Source organism: Lottia gigantea (assembly GCF_000327385.1).
Source record: "Lottia gigantea unplaced genomic scaffold LOTGIsca_98, whole genome shotgun sequence".
Classification (NCBI taxonomy): Eukaryota; Metazoa; Mollusca; class Gastropoda; family Lottiidae; genus Lottia; species Lottia gigantea.
The window spans coordinates 542,693-560,858 of NW_008711162.1; the positions used below are offsets into that span (position 1 = coordinate 542,693).

Here is an 18,166-nt window from a genome sequence, read left to right on the forward strand (position 1 = left end):
CTGAAAGATAAACAATGTTTGCATGATAAGCAATATCATTCGAGTGGTTTCGTGAACTTCTCTTTTGTAGTCGATTACACTCCGAAGCGCCAAAATGTGGTGTAACTTCAAACGTCTCATTTTGTATGCGGTGTTACGATCAGTTGTGTAGCGAGCATTTCATTGACGCCGGGCCATCCGAGCACCTCGGCTTCCATTTTGTATATTAGAGGGTACTAGTTTCGGTGGGGGTCTGGAAATTTTTTCCAATCTAGGAAGGCGGAGAATGCATCTAACGAGATTTTGGCATTGAAAGTAGAATCAATTTTTTTTCTGTCCCTAGGTGGGGGGCATGTCCCCCTAAATACATCACTGATCTAGTATTAAGTACCCTTTCATCAAATTTACTTACTCTATGGGTGGCGGAAATGGTCTGGAAAGCAGAACTCTTCTTCTTCTTTGTTGTACCACCAGCAGCAGCAGGATCTACACAAGATAAATATATACAATAATAAAATATTTTCACTGTTAAAATAGTGCCCAATACATCAATTGTAGAGGGATATATAAATACCAGTGTTTAAATAGTGCTCAATACATTAATATTGTAGAGCGATATAGAAATATTATAGTGAAGATCGCATATAAACTCTGAATAACAACATGGTTCAAGTTTTGTTTTAATATTTCAATGCTTCAATACAAATAGATATACAAATATACAAATATGTATAAGAGCCCTGATATTAGTTTTGCCTTTTGTCTCCTTATTGTTATAATGTGGGTACATTCGAGGTTTTGTCGGTCAAGTCTATAGAATATTATTTAGCTTTTAAGCTGCTTGTCTGCATGAAAATCAAAACGGATCAAATTTTATTGATGATTTTGAGTTTTAAAAACATGAATTTGGAATAATTACCAGCAGGAGCGAACAGGGATTGTACCAGTGGTTCCTTTGAATGCATCAACAATTCAACAATAGTCTCGTTCAAAGGATCCTTGTTCTTCTCGAGCCAACCAGTAATACTGTATGGTACAGTACCAGCATAATGATGAAGTTCAAAATGAGCTTCACCCTTGACTTTCTTGCCGACTGGTTTACCAAAGTTGGGTGATTTACCCAAATGGTTGGAGTACAGTTTATCCATGAATGATTTATCACTAGCTTTAGGGAACATACATTCTTCTTCTAAGATGGATAAGATACCTAAAGGCTGGAATAGAAAAATGTTGAAAATTGATAAAATTTGAAAGTTCAAAACATTTTCTGGAAAACCATCTTTTCAATTCTGAATATCTACAAGCTGAATCAAAACAATGAAAACGGAAACATACCTTTTCAATCAAATCAACACAGGCCTGTAAATCCATACCGAAATCAATAAATTCCCATTCAATTCCTTCTTTCTTGTATTCTTCTTGTTCCAGAATGAACATGTGATGGTTGAAGAATTGTTGAAGACGTTCGTTGGTGTAGTTGATACAAATCTGTTCAAAACTGTTGAACTGCAAAATAAAAAAAAAACACAACAATATTGAAATTTCTCTGACTCGTCTCCATACTGGATTACTAAGTTACAAATGTATAGTTAGTTTGATAAACGTAATCTATTCATAACTTACGTCGAAAATTTCAAAACCAGCAATATCCAGTACACCAATGAAGAATTGTCTCTTGGCCTTAGTATCTAAAGTTCTGTTGACACGAACAACCATGTTCTTGAACATACGATCGTACAGAGATTTTGCCAAAGCTCCAACAGAGTTGACCACTTGGACCTTGTTTCTTCCCTGAGTGACATACTCGTTACCGACTTTAATCTTTGGCTTCAAGAATCCTTTCATTAAATCTCCGGAGTTGATACCCAATAAGAAAGCGACCTTTTCAGCTTCTACAAATCAAATAAGTGAAAATAGAACAAACTGTTCAAAGATAATTTAAACCAATACATTATCTCCTTTCGTTACTCCAGAATCAAGTAGAAGGTTAAAAGTATGAATGAAACGAATAAACAGACGAACAAGCAACACATATTATCGGTCATGGATGAATTTGGGCACCACCTGTGAAAAAATAATTAACTGAATGTGTAAAAGTTTTACCAGCAGTTCCATCAGATTCAGCCTGTTCTTCTCTGGGTCTCTGTTTGAATTTCATTTCACCAAAATGGATGATGGCACCGGTACATTTGAAGAAACCCATTTTTTCCTCCTCACTGAATCCCAAGACATCGAAAGCTTTCTGCAATACATAGATGACATCGTGAATAGCCAACTAGGTATTTTTGAATCAATGCAGACAATGGGAGAATGCTGCCAAAACTTACTATCAAATCGAATATTCGGTAATTTCAGATATATTAAGAAACCAAAACAATTAAGGTAATATCATTCGTATATATTCACTTGTTAATGAACAAAAAAGCCTGAATGTCTTCATATACTTACATCTGTATCCAACATTTCCTGTGAATCATCAATATTGTCCACAGTAATACAGCCTTGGTTGATAAATGAATAAAGGGCTGGATCTGGACTTAACAGCAGCTTTTCTGAAAACCGTTCACATTTGGTTAAAATGTATTATCAATTTTAGTAAGGTATGGACTCCAGCCATTCCCCGGGCTTATCAATTACCGTATATCGCATGATAGTAAGAAATATACAGAAGTACGGTTTTTGGATTTCCTTCACCAAAACCTAGACATCTGCTCAATTTGCAGCCCAGCAGCCAACTTGATTGTTCCAAGGATGGAGGGGGGGGGGGGGGGCAAGTAATATATCCGGAGGGGTAATGGTGTATGGTGATTGGTTGAAGCCCCACGTGCCCCCCCCCCCCCAATATCAATATCAATATCTACCTGGATAAAGTGGGATTGCGTTAGACAGAAGCTGGTAGAAAATATGGTAGTTTCTTTCTGCAGATTGTTGAAATGTAACTCGAGATTTCTCCAACAAGTCTGCAAACATAAATCAAATCGTTTTGCATTAGTAGTATATTCAAGAATTTCTTCCTACATTTTGCCACAGAAATAAGTCAGCTTAAAACCATCTTAACTAGCGAGTGCCTTTCTATTTCTCTTACATCACATCAGTACATTATATGTTTTGCATTGGGACCAATGATAGGTAAACGGTTTAAATCATCTCCACAGTGTCAAGCGATTACGAACTGCGTCTAATTCATTGACTGCAATTGGACACTTGCGAATACATACAGTTAGAGCCCTTGACATATAAACTGTAAACATTATGGCTTATTGTTTACAGACTTTTGTCGAAGTTCTGCTTGGATTCAATCCAATCAAATCGCTACATTTACAAGCTTGCGTAGTAGAAGAAAGATGGCTATTGCAGTCAAAGTATTAGACGCGGTTCGTAATAGCTTGCCATTGTGAAGATGGGTTGAAATAAGTAAGATACATTTTCATATCACTTACATTGTTCAATATCAGCTCCAGAGATTTTACCTTGGGTACCAAAATGGATACGGATAAATTTACCCTAAAGGAATAAGAAACTCGTTAAAGACAAACACAAACAACAAAATAAATAAAAAAGCTAGGTATCTTCATAAGTTGTCATCAAAGAATGAGACCAAAGCTTGTTCTTTTCAGTTATCCGTGTCCTTAAAATGTCTGCAGAATCCGATCACTAGATCTGAAAGAAGAACATGCAAAGTACAACATTTACTTACTGGGTAAGGGTAGGTTGTGCTCTTTTAGTTGACTTCTGTCCATTACTGGACTGTAGGGTATTTTAGGCTGAGCTATTAAGTTAAGGACAGGATTATTATTGAGATTAGGTAAAGGGTCACACAGTGTTCTTGGTGCTGTAACGGAAAGGTAATAGAGTACATCTAGTGAAGAGGTCGTGTGGCATGATTATCTTTTGTGGGGTTTCTATAGGTAAAGGGACGGGGATTGGTCATTGTTGGGTGTTATTAAACCTTTGGAGGGGTATGTGGACTATGGGTTCTATTCCATGGTGCTCGTAGGTAGATATTTGGACACGACGGTGTTGCCTTTAAAGTAAGTTTGAAGGGGTAACTATATCAGATGGTCTGAGTCTGGTTAGTAACTAAATTAAGATTTGGTTGATGTCCCTCTTTTAAGACACAGTTACAATTCAACGCAAGTTAACCACCTTCGACACGGAGAAGGGAATTTGTTGATCTAGCATTCTCTGTTTATTATCATGCATTATTATTATCTCTGGATTTATTTTGGATTATGGCCCTTGGTTGCTGTGGTATCTCTACTTACGAATCTAGAAGAGTTGTTATTACGGGTTGTCTTGGCGTTACCGTAAGCTTCAAGTACTGGATTACATTGTACAATCTGATCTTCTAGTGTACCCTGTGGACAGACAATAAAATATGAATTATTTGAAAGATTGTAGCTAGCATCTCAGAAATATCTCTCAAACCATGCATATACATGAACCAAGCTGTGGGTTTTCTCAATTGACATTCCGGTTAAATTTTAAAGTGACGAAGGCTGAACTAAATGTAATTGTGGATTTGCTCGTCACGGCGTTCCTTCATCAACAGTTGCTATCTGCTGCGATCCTTTTACTTGGTTCATATAAAATTATCTGTTTAATAGAGCCGATTAAGATCTGACATAAGATATGACAAAATACATTTCTTCAAGGTTCCGTAACAAGGATTCCCTTTTGAAGATTCGGTATAACAAGTAACATTGAGCTTTCAATTGATGTGTCCTACCTTTTTGCTGTCTTTCTTCTCTTCTTCTTCTTTGTGAGCTACAGCAGCAACATGAGCAAAGTACATGATGACTTTCTTGGTATTTTCAGTTTTACCAGCACCAGATTCACCACTATAAAGCAAAGATTAATCTTGTTTGTCAAAAATCAAGATAACTTTTGACTCAAATAACCTAAATACCTGAAGCCCCGGGGGCTTACTTTTCACTTCATTAAAAGACCTTTCACAGGCCATGGCCATATAGCCCTCCCCCTAAATACACTACTGAGCTCAACCCCCGAAATCAAGTGATCTAAATGTTAAGCAGGGTTTAATTGAAGGCAATTCTGAAGAACATAACGTAAGGAGTTAACTAGTATTATGATTTTCAATTGCTGTTTTAACAAAGATATTTGATCGCACTTGAAAGAAAGATTACTCACGTAATAAGCACAGACTGATTTTCACGATCTGAAATATAAATATGTTGATATCTTTGAGAAACTAGTTTCGGCATTTAAAATTTGTACATCAAAACTGGAGATATGATTTGTTGTAAGGAAAACATGTAGAATACATTATTTTCAAAAACAAAACGTGATAAAATTTCTCACGAGTGTAGCAGTAAAAGAAATGTTTTGGCGTTGTTGTACTGTACAGTCAGGTACTGTTGATAAAGTTGTAAACAACGTGATATTGGGATTTATAACCACTGCATCAGTAAACGAAATATTTTGACTTTGTTGAGCTGTACAGTCATGTACCGTTGATAATGACGTTTTCACCGATTTTCTGAAGTGTGTACTCATTGTAGAGATTGATTTGCATTTGGAATACATAGATCAATTAGTTATTTTGGGTGCTTTACTCACCTTGCAACATGTTTTGGTAAGCGTTGTCAGAAATAGAGAACAAATGAGGAGGCATCTCAACCTTTCTCTTTCCTCGATATTTACCAATAACACTCATTGTGTAAATTGGAAGACGTCGGTAAGGATTGATGGCCACACAGAAAAGACCAGAATAAGTCTGAAATAAATAGGTATTTGATTATCAGCCGTAGTAAAAGGAATAAACGAATAGTCCCTTGATAGGTCGTATATATTATTGCTCAGAGTTGGATAATCTGAACATGCTTGGATTTGCAGGTCTGAATGCTATCTAATTAATACAAAAGTCAAAAGCTTGAAGTTACCCCGTATTTCATAAATAGGAGCTTATTGGCAAAAATACGGTAAATTTAGGCAATATTCAGATTACTTACGTAAATGAGACCTGCTTGGTAGCGGGACTTTAAGTTGTAAAGTACAGCAGCTTCATTTAAATAGGTCAAGTTAGCCATATCCTCATACTTCTCAAACTTCGGTGGATTCATCTGCTGAATGTCATCTTTCTTTACAGTCTTGATCTATGAAATGAAAACAAGATTTCCAGATTTGATTTCGGAACAAATTGAAATAATGATCCGGAACCGATTGATCTTGATGTTAGAAGACTTTTGGAAAATATAGGATTGAAACTGTATTTCAAAATTGCTCACACTTACCGACTGGTTGGTGGTGACCTTGACAGTTATCTCATCACCCTTACTGCTTTGGATTTCAGCTGGTAAAAAAGCATCTTTTTCATCCGGAACCCAACATGCTTTTTTACCATCAAAAGCTTGTGTCTGTTCTTTGAGTAGCTTCTTGCGATCTACGGCAAGATACTCGAAGTCGGGATCATTCGGGTCGTAAGACATCTTGATTAGCTACTGCCAGATGTCGATTTCAGACAAAAAGCGAAACTGTTGATGGATGTCGGTGGTGTTGAGGAACAGCCAAACTGAAAAAGAAAATATAAGGAAATGATTAAACGGCAAATAAACAGTATATTGCAAGGAAATGAGAGCCTTGTTCTTCTCCCGATGATCTGGCCACTTATTTTCTTAGCATTAAGATGTCCTAGAATCAATGTTAGAAGATAAGAACTTAGGACATCCTAGCGCAAAGATCGTTTCGAGAATACCTGGACAGGATGGGCAACAACGTGGAGTTCAATGACTGATATTATCGAAAACAGTGGAAAAGAATGATTCTTATTGATATCGGCTTTTGAGGGGTTTTTATCGTTTTCAGTACTCTGAGCCTAGATTTGTTGCCCCATTCGGAATACTGGGCTACCCATTTAAAAACGGGCTTGAAACGTCTTTCGATGACGAGTTCAATACATCGTATTATACAGTTAGTCATAGAAAGAGTTCGGTCGGTGCACAGCTAATGTGCATCTTTTGATATTCGGTGTCTATAGTAATGCTTATGGATTCATATAGTCACAGTGAAGTATGTTTTATAACAATTATAATTACAGTTTACCCTTGAAAACCAGTCTTCAGGAAAATGTAATGGTAATCGGATATTGAACTCAATTTGCCGCAATTTTCTTTTAATTTGATCAAAGAAAATCTCACAGTGCTTACATAATCACTTTGACCTCCAAAATGTGCACCGTTTTGGCAGATTTCCACCAAATAAACAGCTTGTCTGTCAAAAATAGTCAGACATGACAGCTATGAAAATATCTATGTGTAACATTACCTTAAAGTAAATAATTTTTATTGAGTACCATTTTATTGTGCCAGAAAGTTTTATTTTAGTCGTAAATGCCAATGTAAAGGCTATTGGTTTTTTTTACTAGTATGACTAATCAGACGTTCTCGTAATGGATATCCTATTAGAGCCGGCTTCGAAAGCACCAACCATGGAAAATATGTTTATTCGTGCCATGAGGAACTTCAAAGTTAAAATCCCAGAGGCTCTATATCTGCTTACTACTGACCTTTTTTTTTGGCAAATACTTGAATTTTTTAGAGTTAGAGGATGAACTTGTGAAAACATAAAGGGATTGTAAAGACGTTTTCTAAAATTTGTATGGGTATCGGAGACACTGATAGCATCAATTTACACCATTCCAATTTGTAGTTCCTGCAATTCCATAAAACTAAGTGATTGATGACGTCACTAATCGCAAAATATGCTTTATTTATCACGTAAGGCCTTTGGTGATTAGTGACGTCATCAAACACTTAGTTTTAGTGGAATGAAAGGAACTACGTTGGATTCCACCAATTGAATTGGTGCTATCACAGTCCTAGATACACATACAAAATTTAGAAAAGCTCTTTACAATCCCTTTACAGGTCCAGCCATATAAGGAAGACAGAGCTTATATACACTTTATCAAATATCAGATTCTCCCACCATTACCTGTTGCTCTTGATGATAAAAGTATTATGAAGGTCCTTAATTAAAATGTAGATATCAACTTATGTCTATACTTCTTATCAGACATTAAAATTGTGCAGTGTTTTTAAAATTGGCACAGTATAATCTGATGGTAAAAAAAAATAAATAATGAAACACATGGTGTTCATTACTTTACATCATTATGTTGATTAAGACCCCCTATAGCTTCTCTCATTAATATCGCATTGAATCTTCATTTCATCGTAGTATACTACAAATATATTAAAAACTTGTGCCAAAGTATGATAAGATGAATTATTTGGTACGCAGACAACTACAATTTATGCCTGATCATCATTTTTTTTTTAGTGAAATGCATAAGTATTCAACGGATTAAGTATTCAATATGCCATAGGGGCAATAGTCTTAGACGTGGCGCTTTTGTGCACAGTATGATTTCAATAAGCAAATGAAGATTTTCTGCTTTTCGCGGTTTCCTCGTTTTTGCAATCCTTTATCTGAAGAAATTTTTCGTTAAATCGTGTTCACACGAACTTTGACCCAACTGCGTCATAACTTAAGTTCACCAAAAACACGTACTCAAAATTTTGTTCATTAAAAAAAAAAAAAAAATTCTTCAAATTATTGAAATTTTTGAAAAAAATCCAATTTATGGGTATCCATGTTTGGAAGTTAATTTTCAAAACGGTTCAAATCCCTAATGACCTCTGTCAAGTTTATTTTAGTTGTTTCATAAATTTGTTCGAATTCTGAGGTCGATGCCCGGATTTTCTCTAATTCTCCATATTTGAGTCATGTCTGTCTAAGTCTGTCTGTGAAATTTCTGCGATAACATTTATGTGTGTTCAATTAGTACTGTTATACACCAAGGTGAAAGCCCTGGCAGATATTGGCACTATACTGTACTATATCATGAGAGATGCAAGATGGTAGTATCTGTTCTTCTCATCAATAAGCTGCTATTGAACTATTTGTTTTAAAGGGAAGGCTGTCTCAATATTTATGGTTTATCCGCCCACGGTAAAATGCTATCGCTATAGATCTACTGTAACAGAATTTCTTACTTATTTTATAATGTGTTTGTTAAAGGGCGTTGTAAATCAAGCGGGTGCATAGCTAACAGCTACCGTAAACAACCAGTCTGAGTCTATACAGATCAATCGATGCGTAATGACGTCAAGATAAGGTCAATTCTGATTCCCGTACAAACTTAGTTTTGAAACGATATTACGCTCAGGTTATCAACCTTTATCAGACCCTTAACAATCGTTCAATCTTTCACCTTTAATTATTTACACAAACGTTGCAGCCTGCTGATTGCCCTGTTACGTACTGGTATCTCGGTATTTTGTTACACCGATGACGTTATACATGATGCATCAGACGTTAAATTTTAGATTACCTAAGGCATGACGTTGCCTGTGTTCATAACCTCAGCAGATAAGCTGAGCGTGGAACTTTATGTCATATTTGAAAGTTGCCAGTTCGATTTCCGCTTGCCCTCAAAAGATCTCAAAATTTCTCAAACCATACAATAAAATATTATAGTTCATTTAAAACATTTACTTGCAGGTATTCGATTGACAATGTTGTTATAAACGCATGTTTAAAAATCAAAAAAGGATTCTTGAAAATTGACAGAGACCTATCCCATATTCCAGTCTTGAGAAAGGTAGTCTTGTGCATATTTCAGATCAAAATCAAATGATGCCCATGATTATTACTCCTTCTTTTGAAGGCATATTATTTCTTATTTCATAGCCTATGATTCAAAAACATGAACTAAAAAAGCAGCATCATTTTCAGGTACAAATTTATTGATTATAGATTTACTTACAAAAAGCAGATTTAAAATCAATTGAATTTAATCCTTATAACGAAAATGTTACTTTTAAAGGTTATTTTCAGTTATACTTTTTACGAATTAAAATTATCTTACCTTGCACGGCCGCTCTGTTAACTATAAATTCAACACTAACCAAAGTACCACCATCTAATTTCGTTGAAGGATAACCGCGCAATGGTAGCATGGTGCTTTACTTGATTGGCTACCGGTAAAACACCCACAGAATTCAACCAGTCAAAATTCTACAGTGCACATATCCTCTATATAAGGCAAAAGTGAAACTATAGACGCTGGGTAACCTTCATTCACGGGCAAAATCCACGACTGTGAAAAATGCAATTAATACGGTAGCTTACTCTATTTGATAGTACCTAAAGCTCATTACATGCAGTGATGGTATAGTCGTTAAGTTAGGAACCTTCTGTTCTCACATCTGAATTTTCGTTGATGTGATTGTATTTTGTGTAGATATCTGTTTCTGACAGAAGACAAACAATGATAAGGGGTTTTGCAGGGACCTTCTTTGACTTCCCGTATTTTTTAATAAAAATTTGTATAAGTAAGACAATTCCGTTAATCAAAATCTAGTATGGCAAAATCGAGTATAAAAGTTGTATAGTAGCGGACTCCTCAAAAGAGAAGTACCATCAGGTATTTCGAAAAGAGTTAGTGAACGTGTTATTTAACTCGATTTAAAATCTTGATTTTTAAATTTAGAGTAAACATTTATTTTACCCCTCCATTCGTAAGGTTATTTCGATTAGTTGTCCCTTATCTGGAATTGATTAAATTCGATAATCATTAAATGATTAATCAAACTTTCTTTAGGTTTTCTGCAAGAATGAATAATTCGGTAAATTTAACCAGTGTTTTTGGCAGATGGTATTTCTTATGTGGTGAAGGGATTAAAATGAGGCGTGTTTGTACTTAAGCAATAATCCTGATGATTCACTGTCTGGTGGAAAACATCGAAATAATTTTCCCTGGAGTGTAACTATGCTAATGAAAGATTTTAATTGAAAACATAAAACTCAAGGTATACCTCTACCATGCTCACCCCGTAATGACCATTCTGGTATTCTTCACCACCCGGACGTGACCTTCGTCCTTTATTACGGTACTGCAAAGAGGATTATATTATTTTATAGGTATGTTACAGTTCTGATCAAATTTGTGCGTTCAAGGATCTGTTCTGTGAAAATATATCCTGTCACTGGTCAAGATATGAATAAACGCTTCAAAAATTATCCCGAAATCTAGATATGGGAAAATCTAGCCCCCTCTTTCCTTAGAATATCATTTGGGAGAATCCATCCTTTCCTTTTTTAAGTTACTTATGGTTTGGGACAAATTAGCTTAAATCAAATTAGTGTGAGGCAAATAAGCTCCATACGTTTTTAAGACACGTTAGCTCAGGCCAAATTTGTTTCTCGGTTTAGGAAAAGTTTGGTAGAACAAATATTCTACTCTTACTCCCTCTTACTCCTAACATGATACTTTTTGTGTTTTTGCCTTAATTCATTACTATAGATGTTTATTATGCAACATCATTAGGCAATGTCAAAAACAATTATCATTATTATCCACATCATAACTATATTCTTTTCACCTTCAAAACTTAACCTTGATCGCATTATCGTCACAAAAAAAAAAACTGGATCGGGTGTTATCTTTGCTATATTATGTTTTCTGTATTTGGCTATGTACGGCGACAGTAGATGCTCCTCCCGCTGGATAATTGTGTTAAAGGATTGTAAATATGTTTTTAAGATTTTTATGTGTATCGGGAACACCGATAGCATCAACTTACATCATTCCAATTTTCAGCTCGACTTAGTGTTTAGACGTCACTAATCACGAAGAGCCGTAGGCCCTATGTGCGTATTTTGTGGTCAGTAACGTTATCAAACACTTGTCTTTGTGGAATTGCAAGAACCACAAACGTCAGACTGAAAATTGAAATGATACAAACTGATGCTATCGGTGTCCCTTTTACACATAAAAAGTCAGAAAACCTCTTTACAATCCCTTTTACCTGGCTATTGTCTCTTGTATTGCTACAACTTCGGGACTTCGTGATTTATGGCAAGGTACCATTGACACCAATTAGCAATATGCCTCGCCATGTTCCAACAATTCATCTGAATCAGTACCCAATATCGTACATTATTAGTAGTGTGTGTAAATATCCAAATCGTGTAGGTCTGTTTCATGCTAAGCTGCTAGCTGCAAGGAAAGACCATTTTTCAAATTCGGTGACGTCTGGGCAGCATTAATGGCCCATGGTATTTTAGTCCAAAATGTCAGAACTAATGATAACGTCTGCTTATTATAATGATTTGTCAGAGTAAATAGTTTTGGTCTAGTTGTTTATTTAACATGATATGATCTGGAGCCCGCTAGGAATTTTTGTTCTCATAACTCAATCAGAAGTTACACAAATTACCCTTGCCTGTAATCGCCTATATCGCCTATTTACCTGTTAGCCTGTCAGATTTATTAGACATGACATTTAGATTTACGTCAAACTACGTCAGTCTTATGAGAAAGGTGAACGATTGGTTTTCGAACACTTTATCAGGAATTTTCACATTTCAATTAATGTATCATTCAATGACAAGTCATCCCCAGCAGGTATTTAGGCAATTTTCTAACCATTCTGCCGAAAGAAACTGATATTAATGAGCATCAATCATTGAAAGGAAGGTTTTCTGAGTAAAACAGGATTGACTTGTTTTTGGTTAAAATATTTAAAAATCAAATTGAGCCTTATAAGATAGATCAGAAATTCAGAATGAACTTATTCTTGTAATTCAGATAACAGAAAGTACCTAATAGATAATCTGACATCTATAATTGAGCTCTGGCAGCTTTATGGTATACATTTTGAGCTCTTTGTGATTAAGATAAGTCAGAATTCAGAAGCGCTATTGACTGAAGAAAAAGTTACGCACGTCCATGGATATTTTAACCAAAAAAAAAAAAATTGAAATCTGCATTTAAATAGAATTTTGGTCCTCTGTTAGTCTAACCAACCTAAAAATTGAGAATAGTTCCCAAAATGAAATAGAAGGTAGACACAAGAGGTAATATTTGAATCATAAAGATATTTTTCTTCAAAAGTAAATTGATCAATAACATTATTAAAGCGCTTTATTGTAGAAATAGGAACGTACTCTGTTCGTACCAATTACCGTATATTAATAATGATAACATTCTGTATTGAAGAATTATTTTACAAAGCAATATGTATTTGATTAATAAGTACTCGATTACATCAGACAACTAAGAAGTGAATCTGATAGTGGACACATTTTTATAAAGAAAGAATAAAAAGTACTGTGGTATATTAACGTTGGTCAGAATTGGATGGCAGCGAGATGAGAGAAGGAGGTAGGTGGCGTGTTGTATTTTATATTTTACTGATGTACGCTTCACATATATACATGTATAGATAACATTAAGTGGATGACTCGAGTACTTTTATCGGCATGTATAGAACTGCTTACTGTTTTTTTTTACCATACTTTCATTATTAAGATGCCATTGATGCTCTTTCCAAGGGAAGTCTTGAATATCTAGTAGCAGGCCCATAGCCAGACTTGATTGTTCGGGAGTATTTACTTTTAGTAATGGAATTGATCGGTTGTCAGAATTTTTTTAAGAGGGCAATTTATTTTGGTGGGGGTGGGGCACCCCTTGCCTCCAGTTGCCCCTTTGTAGCCACGGACCAGTCTTGTCGAGTTCTAAGTTGATATTGTGATCTCTACTGATATGCTTTTGAATATTTTATTTGATGATACTTGTGTCATGTATATCTTTGATTTTACGCGTGACGTTTGCTTACTATATTTTAAATTACATTGGCATTGGCAATTTAAGTATACAAATAATGTGATTGTAAAAGTTGTTATATATTTAACATGCAATTGCCATAGATTACTCCCCTTCCCCTTCCTGCTTCGTATGTCTGTTATCATTTGAATATCGTACCCCAAGTTTGTTGACACAGCAAGGTAAACGGTACATGTATTTCCATAAAGGAATGTCCCCTTGAGGATCTATGTTTTCTTACCCATTGATAACGTTTCTGATCTTAATATGAGTAATTGATTGTAAAAAAAAATACTGAATAAAAAAATGAAAGAAAAAAATAAAATTAAAAAACAAGTTTTGGAAAGAAAGATTCATTTTATACATGCACCCACATTTTAATATCCAGTTGTCTATCCCAACATACGTCTACGGTCTACAATAGCTTGTTTTTGCTCAGAAGTTTTCCGGGAAGGGAAAGTTGGATTCATCCAAATATACAGGCCTGTGATGTAACAAATACTTCTTTTAGAAATTGGAATAAGTGATCTGGAACTGTTGTGTATTTGTCTTCTGTTCTGATCTGAAACTAAAATAATAACACGCTCAGTGGGCGAGAGTTTAGTTTGTTATACACTAATTGGCTTTAGTTTGCTGTGAACAAGGTTGTCATTTATTTTCTGGTTTTTTGAATATGCGACCATCATCTTTTGTTTATAGACTTATAGGAATTTCTCTCAGACTCTCAAATGGGCATGGGCTATCTAACTTGGTCTAATGCTAGTGGTTTTGATGAACATAAGAGTATTATTAAATTTGAATTGATTTGATACGCTTTGAGAAAGATTAAGGCTGTCATAAGATTGGCTGCTGTGTTGGTGCATAGCCCTTCGGATGAATATTCGATTCCAAAATTTGACGAACTAGAACTATGATGCATGATTTTGAATACCAGCAGTTACGAAAATGTGTGGATAAATTGATATACATGATTTTATTAGGGTTTTCTTTTGGAGCTTCGACTGCTTACGTTTACTCGATTAATGGTTATTTAAAAGGAATGCCAAATTGACAAACCAAGGCGTGCTAAATGTAACAAGGGGTGCATTGTACTACCTCAATATCGACATTCACAAAGTAATTTGTTATTCTTGCAAAATTTACCACAATAAGCAAGTTTTTATCTTAACGATTATCATAATAAAGTTTATCAATTAAATGTGAGATTACAGTGCAGTCTTGTATATTATCTTTTTGATTACATCAGTATGTTTTGACGTGAGAAACGTGCCGGTAGAGTTTAATTGCATACAATTATCTTTAGATATTGATAAAATGAAATGATTTATTACCAATTAAAGATAATTTCCCTAAGATATTATGCCAATTAATTAAGAGAGAGAATCATTCTAAAAATTCCCTTTGGCATGATTTTGTAAAACAATTTACAAAATTTTGAGTAGGTCGAATTCAGCAATTTCATTAGGTAACAGATAGGGGTGATAATTTTTCTCATGGACCTACGATTTTTAATACGTAATGATCATTCTCGCTGTATCAGACTATTCATTATAATCATTCTCTATATAGTAGACTATATATTATAATCATTCTCCGTTTATCGGACTATACATTATAATTATTCTCTGTTTATCAGACTATACATTATAATTATTCTCTGTTTATCAGACTATACATTATAATTATTCTCTGTTTATCAGACTATACATTATAATTATTCTCTGTTTATCAGACTATACATTATACTCATTCTTTGTATATTAGACTATACATTATAATCATTATCTGTTTATCAGACTATACATTATAATTCTCTGTTTATCAGACTATACATTATAATCATTCTCCGTTTATCAGACTATACATTATAATCATTCTCTGTTTATCAGATTATACATTATAATCATTCTCTGTTTATCAGACTATACATTATAATTATTCTCTGTTTATCAGACTATACATTATAATCATTCTCTGTTTATTGGATTATACATTATAATCATTCTCCGTTTATCAGACTATACATTGTAATCATTCTCTGTTTATCAGGTTATACATTATAATCGTACTCTATTTATCAGGTTATACATTAAAATCGTTCTCTATTTAACAGACTATACATTATAATCATTCTCTGTTTATCAGACTATACATTATAATCATTCTCTGTTTATCAAACTATACATTATAATCATTCTCCGTTTATCAGATTATACATTATAATCATTCTCTGTTTATCAGACTATACATTATAATCATTCTCTGTTTATCAGACTATACATTATAATCATTCTCTGTTTATCAGATTATACATTACAATCATTCTTTGTATATCAGACTATACATTATAATCATTCTCTGTTTATCAGACTATACATTATACTCATTCTTTGTATATTAGACTATACATTATAATCATTCTCTGTTTATCAGACTATACATTATAATTATTCTCTGTTTATCAGACTATACATTATAATTATTCTCTGTTTATCAGACTATACATTATAATTATTCTCTGTTTATCAGACTATACATTATACTCATTCTGTGTATATCAGATTATACATTATACTCATTCTTTGTATATCAGATTATACATTATACTCATTCTTTGTATATCATACTATACATTATAATCATTCTCTGTTTATCAGATTATACATTATAATCATTCTCTGTTTATCAGACTATACATTATAACCATTCTCTGTTTATCAGACTGTACATTATAATCATTCTCTGTTTATCAGACTATACATTATAATTATTCTCTGTTTATCAGACTATACATTATACTCATTCTTTGTATATCAGATTATACATTATACTCATTCTTTGTATATCAGATTATACATTATACTCATTCTTTGTATATCAGACTATACATTATAATCATTCTCTGTTTATCAGATTATACATTATAATCATTCTCTGTTTATCAGACTATACATTATAACCATTCTCTGTCTATCAGACTGTACATTATAATCATTCTCTGTTTATCAGACTATACATTATAATCATTCTCCGTTTATCAGATTATACATTATAATCATTCTTTGTATATCAGACTATACATTATAATCATTCTCTGTTTATCAGACTATACATTATAATCATTCTCTGTTTATCAGACTATACATTATAATCATTCTCTGTTTATCAGACTATATATTATAATCATTCTCTGTTTATCAGATTATACATTTTAATCATTCTTTGTATATCAGACTATACATTATAATCATTCTCTGTTTATCAGACTATACATTATACTCATTCTTTGTATATTAGACTATACATTATAATCATTCTCTGTTTATCAGACTATACATTATAATTATTCTCTGTTTATCAGACTATACATTATAATTATTATCTGTTTATCAGACTATACAATAATTATTCTCTGTTTATCAGACTATACATTAAACTCATTCTGTGTATATCAGATTATACATTATACTCATTCTTTGTATATCAGATTATACATTATACTCATTCTTTGTATATCAGACTATACATTATAATCATTCTCTGTTTATCAGATTATACATTATAATCATTCTCTGTTGATCAGACTATACATTATAATCATTCTCTGTTTATCAGAATATACATTATAATCATTCTCTGTTTAACAGATTATACATTATAATCATTCTGTGTATATCAGACTATACATTATAATTATTCTCTGTTTATCAGACTATACATTATAATCATTCTCTGTTTATTAGGCTATACATTATAGTTATTCTCTGTTTATCAAATTATATTTCGTGATCATTGTCTGTTTATCAAATTATATTTCATGATCATTGTCTGGATTGATTATGGTCATACTCTGTTTTTTAAACTATGCCTTATGATCATTCTCTGAAATCGAAAAAGATTAGGGCAATGACAAAATTACCTCATGGTACACTGCACGGCGTTGCCCGTCTTCATTAGCCCAATTAGGTGCAGAAAAGTAGGACGCAAAACTCCATTCATTTCATTTTTGTTTGTTTATCAACTTATTTATTATATTTCGGGGAAGGGAGGGTTTGATTCTCCCAAATGTACAGGCCTAGGGTGGAGCAGACACTTTATTTAGAAATTAGGATTAAGGGTCTTGATATTGGGTTTTCTTCTGTTCTTATTCTGATCTGAAATTAGAAAAAATAACTCGCCCGATGGGCGAGAAGTATAGTATCTGTTATGTACTGATTGTTTTTAGTTTACTATGAACAATATTATCATTTAAGTTCTTATTTTTTGAATATGCAACTATCATTTTCTGCTTATAGACATGGGGGAATTTCTCTTGAAGGCTCTTATACTGGGCATGAACTATCTTGCTTGCTCGATTGCTGGTTGTATTAAACGGGACAACAAAGGGTGCTATGCCTACATTATGATGAATATTTAGTCCTATAGGTCTTGCTGTATTCAATGTCTCAATCTAATGGGCCTCCCTAGATTGACTGAATTTGGTAGTTTCATCTTCGGGCAAGTCAATTTCTATACGCTCAATTGGGATTAGGGTGAGATCGTCTATTGAATGGT

At 33.7% G+C, this 18,166-nt stretch overlaps 2 protein-coding genes across 2 annotated transcripts; one reads left to right on the forward strand and one right to left on the reverse strand.

Moving 5' to 3' along the window:
- Positions 1-1,146: 1,146 nt before the first annotated feature.
- LOTGIDRAFT_223639 (hypothetical protein) lies at positions 1,147-6,483 on the reverse strand (the record flags this gene model as incomplete). Its single annotated transcript, XM_009069065.1, has 12 exons — positions 6,234-6,483; positions 5,952-6,095; positions 5,560-5,716; positions 5,131-5,158; positions 4,709-4,820; positions 4,245-4,337; positions 3,420-3,483; positions 2,841-2,939; positions 2,428-2,531; positions 2,083-2,221; positions 1,603-1,871; positions 1,147-1,485 (listed from the first exon to the last, which is right to left on the reverse strand). The coding sequence occupies exons 1-12, from the start codon at positions 6,426-6,428 to the stop codon at positions 1,147-1,149; spliced, it is 1,743 nt and encodes a 580-aa protein (XP_009067313.1). The 5' UTR covers positions 6,429-6,483.
- A 10,478-nt stretch (positions 6,484-16,961) lies between these two features.
- On the forward strand, positions 16,962-17,177 carry LOTGIDRAFT_135494 (hypothetical protein; the record flags this gene model as incomplete). Its single annotated transcript, XM_009069066.1, has 1 exon — positions 16,962-17,177. A coding segment is annotated over one exon (216 nt), but the record flags the coding sequence as incomplete, so codon positions are not given.
- Positions 17,178-18,166: the final 989 nt, after the last annotated feature.